Source organism: Belonocnema kinseyi, chromosome 9 (genome assembly GCF_010883055.1).
Source record: "Belonocnema kinseyi isolate 2016_QV_RU_SX_M_011 chromosome 9, B_treatae_v1, whole genome shotgun sequence".
In the NCBI taxonomy this organism is placed as follows: domain Eukaryota; kingdom Metazoa; phylum Arthropoda; class Insecta; order Hymenoptera; family Cynipidae; genus Belonocnema; species Belonocnema kinseyi.
This window is the reverse complement of record NC_046665.1, coordinates 58,252,168-58,268,874: the sequence shown is the minus strand read 5'-3', so window position 1 is coordinate 58,268,874 and position 16,707 is coordinate 58,252,168. Positions and strand designations below refer to the sequence as shown.

Genomic DNA, 16,707 nt, shown 5'->3' with positions numbered 1-16,707 from the left:
GGCAAATAAATTACTAAAAAAAAATATTATAGTAGGGTGGCCGCAAAACTGCATTTCCAAAATTATCGTTAGGCCTCCTGGAAAAGGGATCTTAGTAGAAATATTTTATATCTTATATAATATTACTATATTTTTACATTATATATTTTTATACTTCGCACGTAAGAAATGTCTGTTCACTTTATTGAAAATTTATAGTTAAATTTACAAATAAAAAAAAAATTGTCAAACAAAACCAACTTTCAACAAATTAGTTTACATTTTAAGTTCAAACTTAATGAAATAGTTCACTAGTCTGATTTTAAAGTATTCATATAATGAATCATTCTTACATAGTTCGTTTACTTTATATTAATTTTCTCGAAATCGACATTTCAGTGGTCAGGCTTATTTTCGACAAAAGGCTTAAATATAGACACAAATAATTATGTTATTAATTGAATCCTATTAAATTAGAACAAATGTCTATTTATCAACTTTAATTATACGAAATTAACTAAAGATAAATCCATGACTAAATTGTAATAAAATACATTAATTTTCAACTAAATAGTTGAATTTTCAACTAAAAATGAATGGTTAAGTTTTCAGTTAAAAAAGATACATTTTCTACCAAACACACGAATTTTTAACCAACAAGAATAATTTTCTACCAAAAAATGGACGATTTTCAATAAATTGAGTTAATTTTTAAATAAAAATGATACATTTTCACGAAAGATACAGTAGTTAAATTTTCAGATAAAAAAATTCATTTTCAACTACAATATAACGAATTTTTGAACGAAATAGTTTAATTTTTAATTTAAAAAGATATATTTTCTACCAAAGTTATGAATTTTCAACCAAAACAATGGATTTTTAACCAAGAAGATTAATTTACTACCAAACAAAAGAAGTTTTAAATAAAATACATGAATTTTCAACTAAAAATTATACATTTTCAACAAAAATGAAATAGTAACATTTTCAGTAAAAAAAAGAAATAATTTTCAACCAAAAATATGCATTTTTAATCCAAAAAATTAAATTTTAACGAAGAACAATAATTTTCTACTAAAAATGAGACTTTTTTTTACAAAAAAGGAATAGTTCCATTTACAGTTAAAAAATTAATTTTCAACCAAAATAATTAATTTTTAACCAAGAAGAATAATTTTTTACTAAAAAAGAGGAGTTTTCAATAAAATACATGAATTTTATATTAAAAATGATCGATTATTCACAAAAAATACATGGCACGACTGCATGCTCTGTGGTGCGAGAAACTCCCGGAGCTTTCGCACTTTTCACATCAACTTCTGCGAAACCATGTCGAACTACTCCAAAAAAGGGGTTACGTAAGCGGAACGCCTACTCTACCACAGCCAGAACAAACCGGCAACAGAGAAAGAAAGGCGACAATAAGACCAACCGCGGGTAGGCATCAGATAGAGGAAGAGCTATGCTCAAGCCTAAATATCTGGCTGAAATGGATGACGAGCGTTGTGAACATTTTTCCGAAGAATCCGACCTCTGGACTATTAATTGTTGCGTGTATAATGCAGTTAGAGCTTTGGCCGATGAGAACCGTAAAACAAAAACAACGGTTGATCATAAGACCAAAAGACGAATGCATCAACTCGCCATAAAGATAGACTGGGCAGGACAGTACGTGTCCCGCATTCAGTGTGTGGTTGACTACATCACATCTGGCAATAATTTTATCGCCAAGGTTCGAAAGTTTGCACGCGAACTCCGGACCCGTTATCACACACTTAACAAGTCAAAGCTGCTCACCATCAGGCAGCATATTGTTGAGAGAATAGGGATACTATCTGACGCTAAGAGAAGTATAGAGCGGAGGGAGAAGTGGGTCAGAGAAAATCAACAGTTTCTCTCTGACCTATCTTGACTCTTCCAAGTTACTGTCGACCACCCGCACAAACCAGAGGAGGTCGAAGTATTTTGGAGAGAAGTCTACGAAGTGCAGCATAGACTGGACCGTATTTTCACCTCATATTTAAAGTCGCAAGAGCCAATTCCTGAGTGGTTGGTTGGAAGGGCGCACAATACTCCTGCCGAAAATAAACAACTTAGTTGACCCGAAAAATTACAGGCCAATTACTTATCTGAACACACTGTATAAGATATTCACAACTATCCTAAATGATAGGATTGTTCGGGCAATTGAACCTGTGTGGCAAGAAATGTATGAACAGCGAGGCTCAAAGAAAGGCGTAGCGGGATGTCCGGAGAACCTGCTCATCGACAGATGTGTCTGCCAAAGATGCAGCATTCTACCAGCGTGACCTATCGATGGCCTGGATTAATTATCGGAAGGCTTTCGATTCGACCTCCCATAGACTTATCATCTGTCTTTTGGAAAGCTTAAAGGTTCATCCGCAAATCGTGAGGTGCATAGAGAGATTGATGCCGCTTTGGAAAACCAGATTTACTATCTCATCTGGAAAAAATCGTGTGACAACTAACAAGGTCACGTTTCCGAGAGGTGTCTTTCAGGACGACACCATGAGCCCACTCCTCTTTTGCCTTACATTATTGCCACTATCTCTAGCACTTCGCCATTCCGACGGGTACTTTTGTGGCAAACCTGCAGATCGAAAGTACAAGGTCACTCATGTATTTTACATGGACGATCTTAAGATCTATGCTAAGAACAAAGAGCAACTACATCTAGCTCTAGGGATTGTCGAACGATATACTAAGGAAATTAGAATGGAATTTGGGTTAGACAAAATGCGCGAAGGTTTATCTGAAGCGAGGAAAATTTAATAGCATCCCTGAAGACCCTGATCTCGTCGATAGAAGCGCTATACGACACCTTTGCGCTGGAGAGACTTATACATACCTGGGCGTGCCACAGAGCCGCATTCAGGATTTCACATCTATAAAGGATACTCTCCGAAGCAGATACAAACGTCTCATCCCGCAGATTTGGTCTTCCGAACTGTCAGCAAGGAACAAAGTATCTGCAATGGACATGCTTTCCGTCCCGGTATTACTCTATTCATTTGGAGTGGTTCCATGGACGAAAAAAGAGCTTAGACCTCTTGATATCGAGACAAGAAAGGTTATGCACATGAAAAAAAGCATGCATCTTAAGTCTTCTGTTCCGCGACTCTACATCTCATGCTGTCAAGGCGGTCGCAGAATATTGAAACTTGAATGTCTTCACAACAGTATTATTCTGGGTACAGCACATAAAGTCGCAAATGGAAGAGACCCTCTTCTTAAAATGGTCAGGAAGCACGAAGAAGTGGGCAAAGGAGCGTTTCTCTACAAAGCAGCGGAGGACGCTGCTGAAACACTCGGATTTAACTTCAGTATTAGGTGTGAGCAAAATGCATCAAATCTTATCTATCTCGAGTACTCACTCCTGAAAGCCCGGATTAAGAAGCACAAGAAAAAAACTTTCGTGAACAGCTCCTCGATAAGAGGATGCACGGTATCTTCCTCAGAAATGTGGAGGATCAGTCAATGTCGTGTGAGCTAACTTTTGCTTTCCTTTAATCATCCGAATTGAAGTCTGACACGGAGGGTTTCATTTTGGCATGCCAAGACGGTGTCATTTTCATCTTAACATACCGCCGCCACATTTTGAGCCAAGACATTCCCGATGATAGCTGTAGGGCGTGTCATGCACACCCCGAGCATTTGGCTCACATACTATCTAGTTGCCCAACTCATGCGGGAACGACCTACATCCAAAGGTATAATGCGGCACTAAGAGTGCTTTATTACCATCCCTGTCACTCTCACGGCATTAACCTTAATATCGCTCCTCTAAATGCTCCTAAGGAAATCGAGTCAATTGTCGAGAATGGGAAGTGCCGCATATACTGAAACTTTATATTCTCAACAATTGTTTCTGTTGCACACTCGAGGCCAGACATGGTTCTTCTTGACTTCGAGAAGCGAACCATGTTCGTTATCGAATTTTCGGCACCAGCTGACAAAAACATCATAGCCAATGAGAATGGAAAGAAAGAGAGGTGTAGATACCTTATAAGGGAGTTGCAACGATTGTACCCGGAATATTCTCTTTAACTAATCGTCCTTATCATCGGCGCTCTTAGATGTGCCAAGCTTTCACTCGTTAATAGCCTGAATTTTCAACTAAACTTTCAACTAATTTTCCACTAAAAATTATACATTTTTGATAAAAAGTGGAGAAAATTAGTTTTCAGTTAAAATAATTAATTTTCATTCAAAACAAAATAGTTTAATGTTCAACTTAAAAAAATGTTCAGCTAAAGATATGAATTTTCAACCAAAAAGAACTATAACATACATGAATTTTCAACTAAAAATTGAAGACAATAGATTGATAATACAATCATGAAATTACATAAAATTGAAAAAAACACTTTCCATCAAAGATGGAATAGTTAGATTTTCAGTTACAAAAAATAATTTTCAACCAAAAAAAAACAAAACAAAAAAAAATGACTCTTCAACAAAATAATTAAATTTTCAATTAAAAAAAAAAGATAATTGTGCTACCACTAACATGAAGTTTTCACTTTAAAAATGAATTTTTAACCAAAACGTTTAATTTTCAACAACAAAAAATAGACGAAATTTCCATTATAAACATGAATTTTCAACTAAAAATGAACTAGTTAAATTTTGAATTCAAGAAGGTAAGTTTTCGGAAGAAGATATGCATTTTTTCAAACAAAAAGATTGATTTTCAACAAAAAAGACATATTTTCAATAAAATACATGAATTTTCAAATAAAATGATACATTTTTTTAATTTTCAGCAAAAAAGAGTAATTATTTTACCATTAAAAAAACGTAAATTAGGATGGAAAAAAAATATTGTGCATAACAAAACATGAAATTTTAATAAAATACATGAGGTTTTAACTAAAAATGATATATTTTCCACCAAAAATAGAAAAGTTCAATTATCAATGAAAAAATTAATTTTCAACAAAACAGTTTAATTTTCAATTAAAAAAGATCATTTTTTAAATCAAGTATATGGATTTTCAAACAAAAATCAGAATTTTACGCAAGAAGATTATTTTTTTACCACAAAAAAGACGTGCCATCATTAAAATACATGATATTCTAACATTTTCCATTATATTTATTATATATTATTATATTTCCATTATATTTATCTCGCGCTAAGCGCTCGATAATTTATTTACCTCGCGCTAAGCGCTCGATCTTTTTACACAGACTTTTTAAAACTAAAGGTGAAAGTATCGACAACAGTAATTTCGTGATTGTAAATTCTCTTTTGTTAAAGTTCCTTCGGCTTTAACGAACACATTCTCATCACGTATTTCGTGCTTCGCACTCGAGTTTATCCCTGAAATTTTATATCATTCCCATAAGTGTTTACTATAATTCGTAACTTGCATTGGTATTAAAACAGACGAAATTTCATTGTCCCGTTCATGAAAATGCGCATTCTTTTTAAAAAATTGGACTATTCAACGTTTTATTGCAACTTTTTTCGTTTTTCCATAAACTAAATTTGCTCATTCGCAAAGTTTTCTTTATGATTTAAACTTGACACATACGGTCTACTGAGCATTCGTGCCGTTTTTTACTTCTAAATTATGTATATATGTACATACACCTACACACACACACACACACACTCTTACTTACATTTTTTTAAGTGAATATTTGAAATACAGTGAAAATGTGCAGAGAATTCTTGAATTTTGAAAAAATGGTCTCAAAAATATTCAAAAGGCGCTAACTTTTTGCATTTTTATCTATAATGGCTGGCTAACGAACTTAATCTTTAGTTTAGGACACTTAAAGAGTGTACTAGAGGCCAATCTAATAGAGTTACTTTTTTTTAAAGTTATCGTGCTGACAGACATATAGGTATAAATACATACAGACAGACCGACAGACAGACACATTCGTATAAAATTATTTTTCGGATTTAAGAGGTCTCAAAACATGGGAATTTGACAAAAACTGAGGGGAGGGGGCGGGTTCTTAACATTTACACATATCTAATACCTTCTCTGATGAGAATGTAAAAAAAAACATTTACAAACATTTTTTTTGCTCTACCTTCGGTGAAAAAAATGTTATCTATTTATTTTGGCTCAGCTTGTGTCGCATGTCAGATGACCCCATAATGCATTTGTTTATTAAATTTGTTTTAAAAAAATCATAAAATTGATCAAAAAATTATGAATTTTGCTGAAATTGTCATGAAGGCTCCTTTACGTCCGAAACCAAAAACTTTTTTTTTCATAATCTTGTAGGGCATTGGAAAAGAAACACTTTTCTTCTCTTTACTTTTTTCCAGATCGTGCGTTATTTGGCTTAAAATGTTGATTTTCGTGTGTTTTTTGTATTTTGTAAATGCTATAACTCTGGCAAATTTTGGTTTTATAGAAAAAAGTCATTAGGATAAAGTGTTCGCCTGTTTGAATACTATGAATATCAGTACAGAAAATTTTTCAATTTTGAAAAACAGTTGTCTCAAAAATTTTCAAAATACGCTCACTTTTTGAATTTTTATCCAAAATAGCTGGCTAACGAACCTGACCTTTATTTTAGGACATTTAAAGAGTATACGAAAAGCCAATCCAATCTGTCAATTCTTTCGAAAGTTATCGTGCTCACAAACTAAAAATCTACAAACTCACAGGCTCACACACACACACACACACACACACACACAGAGAGAGAGAGAGAGAGATATGCACACGCACACAAAGATAGACAGATTCGCAAAAACCTGTTTGGGCAAATTTTACACAAATCTAATACCTTCCCTTGATGAGAATGTAAAATATTAATGTTGAAAACAAGTGATTAATTTCCACTAAAAAGGATGAAATTTCAATAAAATACATGAATTTTCAACTAAAAATTATATATTTTCCACCAGAAATGGAAACGTTCAATTCTCAGTGAAAAAAAAACATTCATTTTTAACAAAACAGTTTAACTTTCAATTAAAAAATATAATTTTTTAAACCAAACATGTGGATTTTCAATCAAAAAGATGAGCTTTTAAGCAAGAAAATTTGTTGTCTACCAAGAAAAGAAGTGTCTTCATTAAAATACATGAATATTCAAACAAAGCGAATTTATTAAGATAATAGTTTAATTTAAAATTAAAACACATTCATTTTCAACCACAAAGATGAATTTTTAACCAAGACGTTTAATTTTCTACAAAAAAGGACGAAATTTCGATTATAAACATGAAATTTCAAGTAAAAATGATACATTTTCCATAAAAAATGGAATAGTTAAATTTTCAGTTCAAATAATATAAATCAGATTATTATTCTTATTCTGATGCTTATGCTTATTCTCATTTTTTTCTCGAAATTGATATCCTAGTGGTTAGGCCTCTTTTCGACAAACGACTTTAATTGCAAAAAAATAAAAAAATATAATATCTTACTGAATCCTATTAAAGCGGATCAAGTTTCTATTTATAAACTTTAATTACACGAATCGAATTGAAAGAGAGAAACATGAATCAACCGTGAATACGAATGAAGCGAGTAACGAACAATGTTATCAATGACCTGAAAGTCATTGTTCGAAATACAATTGAATCTGTACTTTAATCCAATAAAACGATAAAATAAAAGACATTAATTAATTCGTCAATAAGAAAATCTGCCTTACTGAAACTTTAGAAACTAATAAATAAAAAAGTCCCAGAAAAACATTACTACAACACAACTATGCTTTAATCTAACATTTGTCACTTATCCATTTAATACGAGGTCAGAACTATGTTAACAATCTCTCTAACTAGAAAAACAAACATAAAAATTACCTGAGACAGGTGTTTAGAATTAATTCCACGGACACTGCCTGCATTTCTGACGACGGTGGAAACATCACTCCCAATTTCTTCGCGTATTTTGTTCTTTAAGCTGGCAAACATAATGTAGCCTTTTATTGATAAGGATTAGGTGGATGACAGTAAACCACCTGTCAAATGTCAACGTCACAAACGATAAGAGATTTGGGTCAACTTCAACTGCACTCAAATCACCGATTCCGAGGAAACTAAGCGCGGAAGCTTATTCTTCATTTTTTCACTGATTTTCATTTCGTTCAGCGTAATAATAATTACTGAACCGGCGATTGATGTAAAGCAACCTTTCTCACAGCAGAAATACACGATTTGGCAGCCATACTGAATTTGGAACGACGCAATAGTAAAATGACGTAACAGCTTAACCTCAAAACTCCTTAAGTCAAACTTGAAAATAACTAGATTTTAAGCGGGAAGTTTAAAAAGAGGAGTCTTTATTTAAGACTTGTTTAAAATGAGATGTAATTTGATGTGATGTAAACTGCAAAAGCAATTAAAAAAGGATATAATATTATCTGGAGAATATTTAAAGTGAGGTTATTACACGAACTGAGCACTGCAGACCCAAGAGCAATTTTTAAAATTACTTCAACTATTTCTCGCATTGTGAAAGATAACTTTTGTAAAGGAACAAATAAAGAATATTGTTGTTTAAAAGACAGGAATTTGTAATGAACTTTGTGATTTTTTTGAGAAAATTAATTATTAACTTGTTGAAACTGTCAAAGTTATAAGAATTATTATCAACAAATGACGAGAGGGACTTTTTCTGGACAGCCTTGGTAAATTTGGAATCCTCATTTTAGGGATTGGCAGAACTGTTGTGGAATTAGCCAATTAGCGCTTGTAGCTTTAGTAAAAGTTAAGCGAAAATACAAATTTGAGAAAAGTGAAATTGCTTTTTTATGCAAGTTAATAATAAAAGTGTTTAATTTATTCATCCTTTTTTCGGTTCTGAATTTTACAAATCTGACATTATTGTATATTGAAATATTTTTTCAAAATACGTGTTTTAATCATTTTCGTTATATTTTTTAACAAAAGCACTTCAGTTTCGAGATAAACCCAGCAGAAATCCGACTTTTTCAAGCAAAAGTATTATTTTTTAATAAAATATAGATAAATCTTCAACTAAATAGTTGAATTTTCTGTTAAAAAAGATAATTTTTTAACCAAAAATTGTATAGTTACATTTCCACTACAAAAAAAAAACATATTTTAACAAAGTACAAATAAATTTTTAACAAGAAAGAAGAATTATTTAACAAAATACATGAAATATAAAATAAGTAGAGAAACGCACTTTCGACAAAAATTAAAATATTACAGTTTTCAGTTTCAAAATTTGATTTTAAATTAAAAAGGAAACAAATTTTAAGTCAAGAAGAATAATTTTTCAATAAAAAAGATCAGTTTTTGAACAAAAGACTTGAGTTTTAACTTAAAAAATGCATTTTCAAAAAAAAAATAGAATAATTAAAGATTCAGTTGAAAACATTCATTTTAAACCAAAAAAGAAAAGAATTTTCTGTCATAAAGAATCATTTTCCAATAGAAAAGAGAATTTTTGAAAAAATACAATGATAAAAATTAAATAATAAAATTTTTAGACATGCATTTTAAACAAAAAAATTATTTTCAAATAAGAAGTCAAATTTCTTAACCAAAAACACGAATTTTCAATAAAGAAAACGAGTATTTAACAAAATATGTAAATGAGTTTTCAACCAAATAGTTGAATTATCAACTAAACCAGATAAATTTTCAATCAAGCAAAACGAATTTAAAACTAAATACATGAATTTTGGAAAAGCATATTACTTTGAACTAAAATGATAAATCTTCAAGCAACTAGTTTAATTTTCAATCAAAAAGATAATTCTCAACAAAAAATATAATAATTGTTATTTCAAGTAAAAGAATTTTTGTTTAAAATAAAAAAGCAGTTAAATTTAGACAAAATGGGCACATTGTTTAAAAAAATACATAAATTTTTAAGTAAAAGGGATCAATTTTCAACCAAGCAAGACGATTTTTTTACTAAAATACTTGAATTTTCAAACAAAAAGATAATTCACCACAGAAAATATAATAATTATTATTTCGAAAAAAATGTTCTTCTTTTTCTCAAAAACAGTTAAATTTAACCAAAAAGGACACGTTTTTTAACAAAATACACGAATTTTCAACAAAAAGGGATCAAATTTAAAACAAACAAAATCACTTTTTTCTAAATACAGGAATTTTCAAACAAATTGTTTCATTTTTAACAAAAGTATATAAATTTTCAAACATAAAGTTGGAATTCTTACATTTCTAGTTTAAAATTACTTTTAAACAAAAAAGTTCAATTTTCAACCCAAGAAATTAAGTTTCAACACAAGTTATTAATCTTCAACCAAAAAAATTTATTTTTAGTAAAGCATAGTTCATCTTTTAACAAAATATTTGAATTTTCAACCAGAAAGATAATTCTCAACAGAAAATAGTATGTGTTATTTCAAAAAAAAATGTTTTTGTTTTGTAATAAAAACAGTTAAATTTAACTAAAAATGACACATTTTTTTAAACGAAAATACATCAGTTTTCAACTAAAAAGTATTAATTTTCATTCAAGTAAGATGAATGTTTACCATAATACATAAATTTGCAAACAAATTGTTTTCATTTTGAACAAAAGTATATACGTTTTTAAACAATGAAAATGGAATAGTTAAACTTTTAGTTGAAAAAAATTAATTTTGATAAAAAAACTTCAATTTTCAACCAAAGTAATTAGGTTTTAATTAAAATTATGAATGTTCAACCAAAAAAATTAATATTTAGCAAAGTATAGTTCATCTTTCAACCAAATAGTTGAATTTCCAACCAAAAAGATCATTCTCAACAGAAAATATGATAATTGGTATTTCAACAAAAAAAAAGGTTTTTGTTTGATATAAAAAACAGTTCAATTTAGCCAAAAACGGCACATTTTAAAAACAACTGCATACATTCTAAAATAAGAAGTATCAATTTTCAACCAAACAAGAGGATATTTTTCTAAAATACATGAATTTTCAAACATACTAGAAGCTCTTACACGCTGTTAAGTTCAAGAAATTAAGTTCAAGAAAATACCACGATAATGATTTTTACTTTAATAACTTCTATTTATACACGATTTCGCATGGGTACCATATACGACGAAAGACCGGGTGGTGTGCTCGAATTTTGAAAACCCGACTAAACTCGGGAGGTGGTTTTCTGCAGTTTTCCTCTCATTGGACCAAACGTTTAGGTGAAAGCGAGTACTTCGAGCAAACTTGTAATTAGCTGCATTGTAATTAAACCTTAGTAAAAAATGATCCTATTCGTTACAAAATAGCCAAATTCTAAACGTTTTATGAAACTCTTTTCAATATTACAAAGATAATCTTAGTTAACTTCGAAAACTTTTTCTTTCTTGAAAAATAACCAAGCTATAAATATGTTGATAAACATTTTTAAAATAATTAATAGTTGTAGATTTTCAAAGAAAACAGTCATCGAATGTGCATTCCTAGTTGATTTCGAAAACAAATTAACTCGCAGTATAAACTTCAAACTCTTAATTTTTTAAATAAAATTGTTTAAATAACTAATAGTTCTCGCAAATTTGCAAAGCAATATAGAAAAGAGTCACCGGGTAGACATTCTTAGTCGACTCCGTAAACAAATTGACTTGTAGAAAAAAGGACAAACTCTTAATTTTTAATTAAAAATTGTTTAAATAAGTAATAGTTCTTGTAAATTTACAACGCAAGATAATGAATTAAACTTATTCTTTAAAGAAGAGCCATTTATGAAAATTGTTTTAATAATTAAACTGTTTGAAGATCAAATAAATGCTAAAAGCCATAAATGAGCTCCACTCCAATCAAAAGGATAAATCATAATAGGAATAATTCAATTTTTAACCAAAGAAATGAATTTTTAACTAATTTTTCCTTATTTTATAATAAAAATAAAAATTGTATTAATAGTTTATGTAAAAAAGTAACTATTGTTTTATCCAATTTGAATATTCGCGAAACTTCGAATGAGGCGCTAGTGCTGCCTAGCGGCTCTTAATTTCCCCTAAATTTTACTTTAGAGATTGGCAGCACTGTTGAGAAATTGGCCAATGAGCACAGTGCGTAACTAGCACGGCGTCGGAGAAGTTGAGAACCAAACGGGTTAAACGTTTGTTTTGAAATTGACGGTTTGTAGAATATCGTTCGCGTACATGCCTCGCAGGGGACAAAAAGTGGGTTTTAATGGCAAAATAGTGTTCGATTCTGTGCCAAAAAGTGCAAAAAAGTGCCATAATTGCTGAGAAGATGGGTGATTATCCGGACGACACGGTGGCGTCGGTGAACTGCTTCGAAATGTAAGTGTTGCAAAACTCTGGCTCTGCGTCTTTGTGTTATTTTTATCCTTGCACGCGGGAGGCTTCTTCCGTGAGGGTAAAGTGATAAAAAATGTATTTTATGCTCCAATTTGCTTCAAAGTGCTTCAGTTCTTTTTTAATTAGTTTCTGCAATTTTTGTGGTTGATGTCACTTCTTTTGCGAGTATAACCTCTTAAATCCCTCGCCTGATTGCGTAGGTTATCGCTTCCACGACCTATTCATTATCGTCATCCTCGTTTAATTATGCTTTATATATATTGTTTGCATTTTTAAATATTAAGAATCAACTTTAAAAGTTTCAAGTCTTAAGATAGATTTATAATAATACTAAAAATAATTTTAAAAGAAGACGAATATTTCTATTTGATCTTTTTGTTTTTTAAATACTTTTCGAGAGTTTTCTAAAGTTCGTTTGAACAATTAAGGCATTGTTTAATATTACGCAATTTTTTCGCACTGCTAACTGGCAGAGCTGGAAATGGGTTAAACTTGCGGAAAATTCCGTAATAGTAACAGCGTTGCTACAGGTCAGGGAATTCTGGAAAACCGGTGAATTTACAACTGAACAGTGAATGTCAGGGAATTTCCCTTAAACTGAAGTTGATGTTAATATTATTCTTTTGTTTAAATCTCAACAATTTTGTCTTTTTGAAGTGAAAAAACTTATTTTGGTACAAAATTCAACTACATATTTGGATTGTCTGTTTTTGTTATAAAATTAATCTTCTTGATTAAAAATGCATATTTGTCAATGAAAAATTTTTTTAATTTGAAACTCAACTATTTTGTTGAAAATTCATGTTTTAATTTGACAATTTCGCTATTCCGTTTTAGGTTGGAAATGTATCATTGTGATTTGTATATTTATGTACTTTATTGAAAACACATATTTTTGGAAGAACATTAATATTCGTGGTTAAAAATGAATCTTTTTAAAATTGTCCGAAATTTTTCAAGATAGTTTTTCAACGGATCTTCACGTTTTGAGACCCTCTGAAGTCGAGAATCAAGTTTTGGCGATGGAGTCTGTCCGTCTGTAAACACATTAACTCTAAAAAAAATGAACCATTTTGAGCAAATAAGGATTTTAATTTATTGACAGTATATTTTTTGTTCTTTGAATTTTTGCTTTTGAGTACCCAAAAAATATCTCTTCGCTTTAGTTCTTGTTTTTTGTTTTACCAGATTTACTAGATTAAAATAGACGTCTTCACTTCAAGACTTTCCACGCTACATAATCATTAATCATTTAATTGTTTACTGAATTCACCATTGCTTCCTATCAATATCTTTTAAGGTCAAAAGTCAGTAGCTTCAGTGATTTATACTCTTTTATCAATACGTCTCAGCTGCATTCAAACTTAAAAATTATAATTTCGCACGTAAAATAATGGAACTTAGGCCATGTATTAATTATTTGATTCCTACCTTACCGACATTTTGTTCACAACAAATTACATTCACAAAAATTATGATATCGAGTTAAAAATTTGAAAAATTAAGTAAAAGACACGGAGGAATGTGTGTATAGTCGAATTTTCGAAAAGTTCCATAAAAAAATTCGTGAACATACAAACGTTCATTAATACCTTCTATGAAATTTTACAATTTTTTCAATCGATATATCGTTTACTTTGGACGTGAGTTGTTTACAAAAAATGTTGCTGAGGTGGGAATCGGATAAGTCCTACATGACCTTCAAAGTGTACAAATTAAAAAACATTAAAATTAGAAAACAATTTTTTGTCGTTTTGACATATTACGTAACGATAATTTTAATTATTTTTGACTCACCCTTTCTCCTTGTGATACTGAAGCTGACCCCCGTCTGTTCTTTAGATATTTTATTTTCATTTGACAAGATTGTAATATAATTATTTACAAATTAGCTTAGCAGATTGGGGGGGAGGTCCATAAACATTTTCCACCGTTTTTAAAGAATTCTTTTTTTTTCTTATGAAATATAACCCAATTAATTACCCAACTTTTTTCGGTTAAAAGGTCTACCATTATATTTTAGTTTGCCAGTTAAAGATTAAGATTATTATATATAATTTATTTTATATTATATATTATTTATTATATTAATTAAAGATTAATTTTGGTTGTAGATTAATCTTTTCATTCGACAATTCTTTGTTAAAAAATAATTTTTTTAACTGAAAATTTAACTATTCTATTTTCCGTTTAAAATTGATCTTTCTTAGTTAAAGATTAAACTATTTGGTGAAAAAATTAATAGTTTAAATTAAAATTGGATTTTTTTCCTTTTTGAAAATTCATCGTCTAGGTTCTTTGTTCAAAATGCAACTGCTTGGTTGAAAATTATTTTGTTTAGTGTTGGAGATTCATAATTTTAGTTGAAAAATGATCTATGTGGTCGTAAATTTACTTTTTTGTGACAGTTGATATTTTCGGGTTGGTAATTAAACTATTTTGCAGAAAAATCCATGTATCTGAAGTTCCGAACGTTCAAATGAACGAAATGAAAAAAAAATTTTTTTTCTGAAATTAGCCCAGCGGAATTAGTTCAGCTAAGCATAAAAATGGGTATTATACGAAAAAATGTCAAAAAAATTTTTTTTCCAATGGTAAAACACCCTAAAATGTAATGCAGATAGGGGCACACAGAATGTGCCGAATGACCGCCTTTATACACTTTTTTATCCAATAAAATATAGTGTTAATTTACCATGTCGTAAAACAAGTTTTTTCAGTGGGGTAAGAGCCGCGGAAAGAATATTTAAAACCATCCCTAGCGTATCAAAATCACAAAATCGTCAAAATGAACGTCTTTATACAGGTTTTTTTTGAGTTAAAAATACTTTTAATTTACCTCGTTATAGAACAAGTTTTTTCAGTGGGGTAAGAGCCGTCGAAAAGAATACTTAAAACCACCCGTAGTGTATCAAAATCAGAAAATCGTCAAAATGAACGTCTTTATACAGTTTTTTTTCGAGTTAAAAATACTTTTAATTTACCTTGTTACAGAACAAGGTTTTTTTCAGGGGGTAAGAGCCGTCGGGAAGAATATTTAAAACCACCCGTAGTGTATCAAAATCAGAAAATTAAACTATTAACTTGGTAATTAACTTTTTTTATGGAGAATTCATTTTTTTGTGGAAAATTCAACTATACTTTGATGGTAAATCAAACAATTTATCTGAAAATTTAACTACTTTGTTGAGAAATGGTTGTCTTTTTTGTTTGTTCAAATGAATTAATTTTTTATCTAAAAATGTAGCTATTCCATTTTTGGTGGGAAATATTTCCTTTGTGAGTAGAAATGGTACTGTTTGGTAGAAAATTCGTTTATTTTGTTGCAAATTCCTCAATTTGGGTAGAAAGTTAATCCTATGTTTGTTGAAAATTCGTTATATTCGTTAAGGATTCAACTATTTTTTTAAAAAGTCGTCTTTTTTAGTATAATTTAACTTGGTGAAAATCTTTTGTTGGCAAGGTTTTTTTTCTGGTTAAAAATTCATGTATTTTGTTTTTTAAAAACTATCTTTTGGAATTGAAAATTTATTTCGTTTAGCGGAAAATAAACTTTTTCATCGAAATTTTAACTTTTCGGTTTGAAAATATAACTGCCTTTAAAAAATCGTCTTTTTGTCTTGAAAATCCAAATATTTAGTTTAAAATGCAGCTACTATATTTTTTATGGTGGATAATATTGATCTTTAATGTATCGACGGGGATTTACATTTTTTTATTTGAAAATTTTGCAAATTGTAACATTAAAAATTGGCTTAAAAAGATCGACTTCGGTACATTTGCCTCCATCGATTTTAATCTATAAACCCGGGAACTTTGACCTTTTATATACTAATTACTTGAAAGGCTCAAGATTGCCGGTTTTCGATAAGTAGATAAGTATAATTAACGAAAATAATATTCACTTTATTTGAACTAATTTTTTGGATGTAAAAGTCGAACGTTTTGTCCGGGTCAACCGGGAAAATGTAACTATTCCATCTTTGGTTGAATTTTTATTTTTTGGGTTCAAAATTCAACTTTTTTGTTGACAATTTTATAATTTTGTTTGAATTTCATCGTTTGAAAATCCAATTGTCTTAATAAATTCGCCCTTTTGTCCCCATTTTTAACTTGAAAATTCAACTATACTTTGGTTTTTTTTGTTGTTAAAAATGCAACTGTGGTTGAAAATAATTTTTTTTCAGTATAAAATTCAACTATTTTGTTGAAAATACGTTTTTTTGTTTGTTAAAAATTCTCTTTTTTAAATAAAAATGTAACTATTTCAGTTTTGGTTGAACATTGTCCTTTTTTTAGTCAAAAATTCAACTGTTTGGACAAGTCATGTATTTGTTTAAAAATTCAGCTTTTGGTAGAAAATTAATGTTCTTGGTTAAAAATTCATCTTTTTTAGTTGAAAATTCGTCTTCTGGTAGAAAATTCATCGTCTTGGTTGAAAATGGATTTTTCGGTTGAAAAT

At 29.9% G+C, this 16,707-nt stretch overlaps 2 protein-coding genes across 2 annotated transcripts in view; one reads left to right on the top strand and one right to left on the bottom strand.

Annotated features, from left to right (window-relative positions):
- The window catches only part of LOC117179718 (golgin subfamily A member 1), a 44,137-nt gene extending 35,715 nt beyond the window's left edge, over positions 1–8,422 (bottom strand). Inside the window, exon 1 of the mRNA XM_033371761.1 lies at positions 7,793–8,422. Coding sequence (XP_033227652.1) covers positions 7,793–7,903 — 111 coding nt within the window. The 5' untranslated portion in view covers positions 7,904–8,422. The remainder of the gene's footprint in view (positions 1–7,792) is intronic.
- Positions 8,423–12,018: 3,596 nt separating this feature from the next.
- LOC117179745 (centrosomin) overlaps positions 12,019–16,707 on the top strand; it is a 136,733-nt gene continuing 132,044 nt past the window's right edge. Inside the window, exon 1 of the mRNA XM_033371811.1 lies at positions 12,019–12,227. Within this exon, the coding sequence (XP_033227702.1) occupies positions 12,178–12,227 (50 nt within the window). The 5' untranslated portion in view covers positions 12,019–12,177. The remainder of the gene's footprint in view (positions 12,228–16,707) is intronic.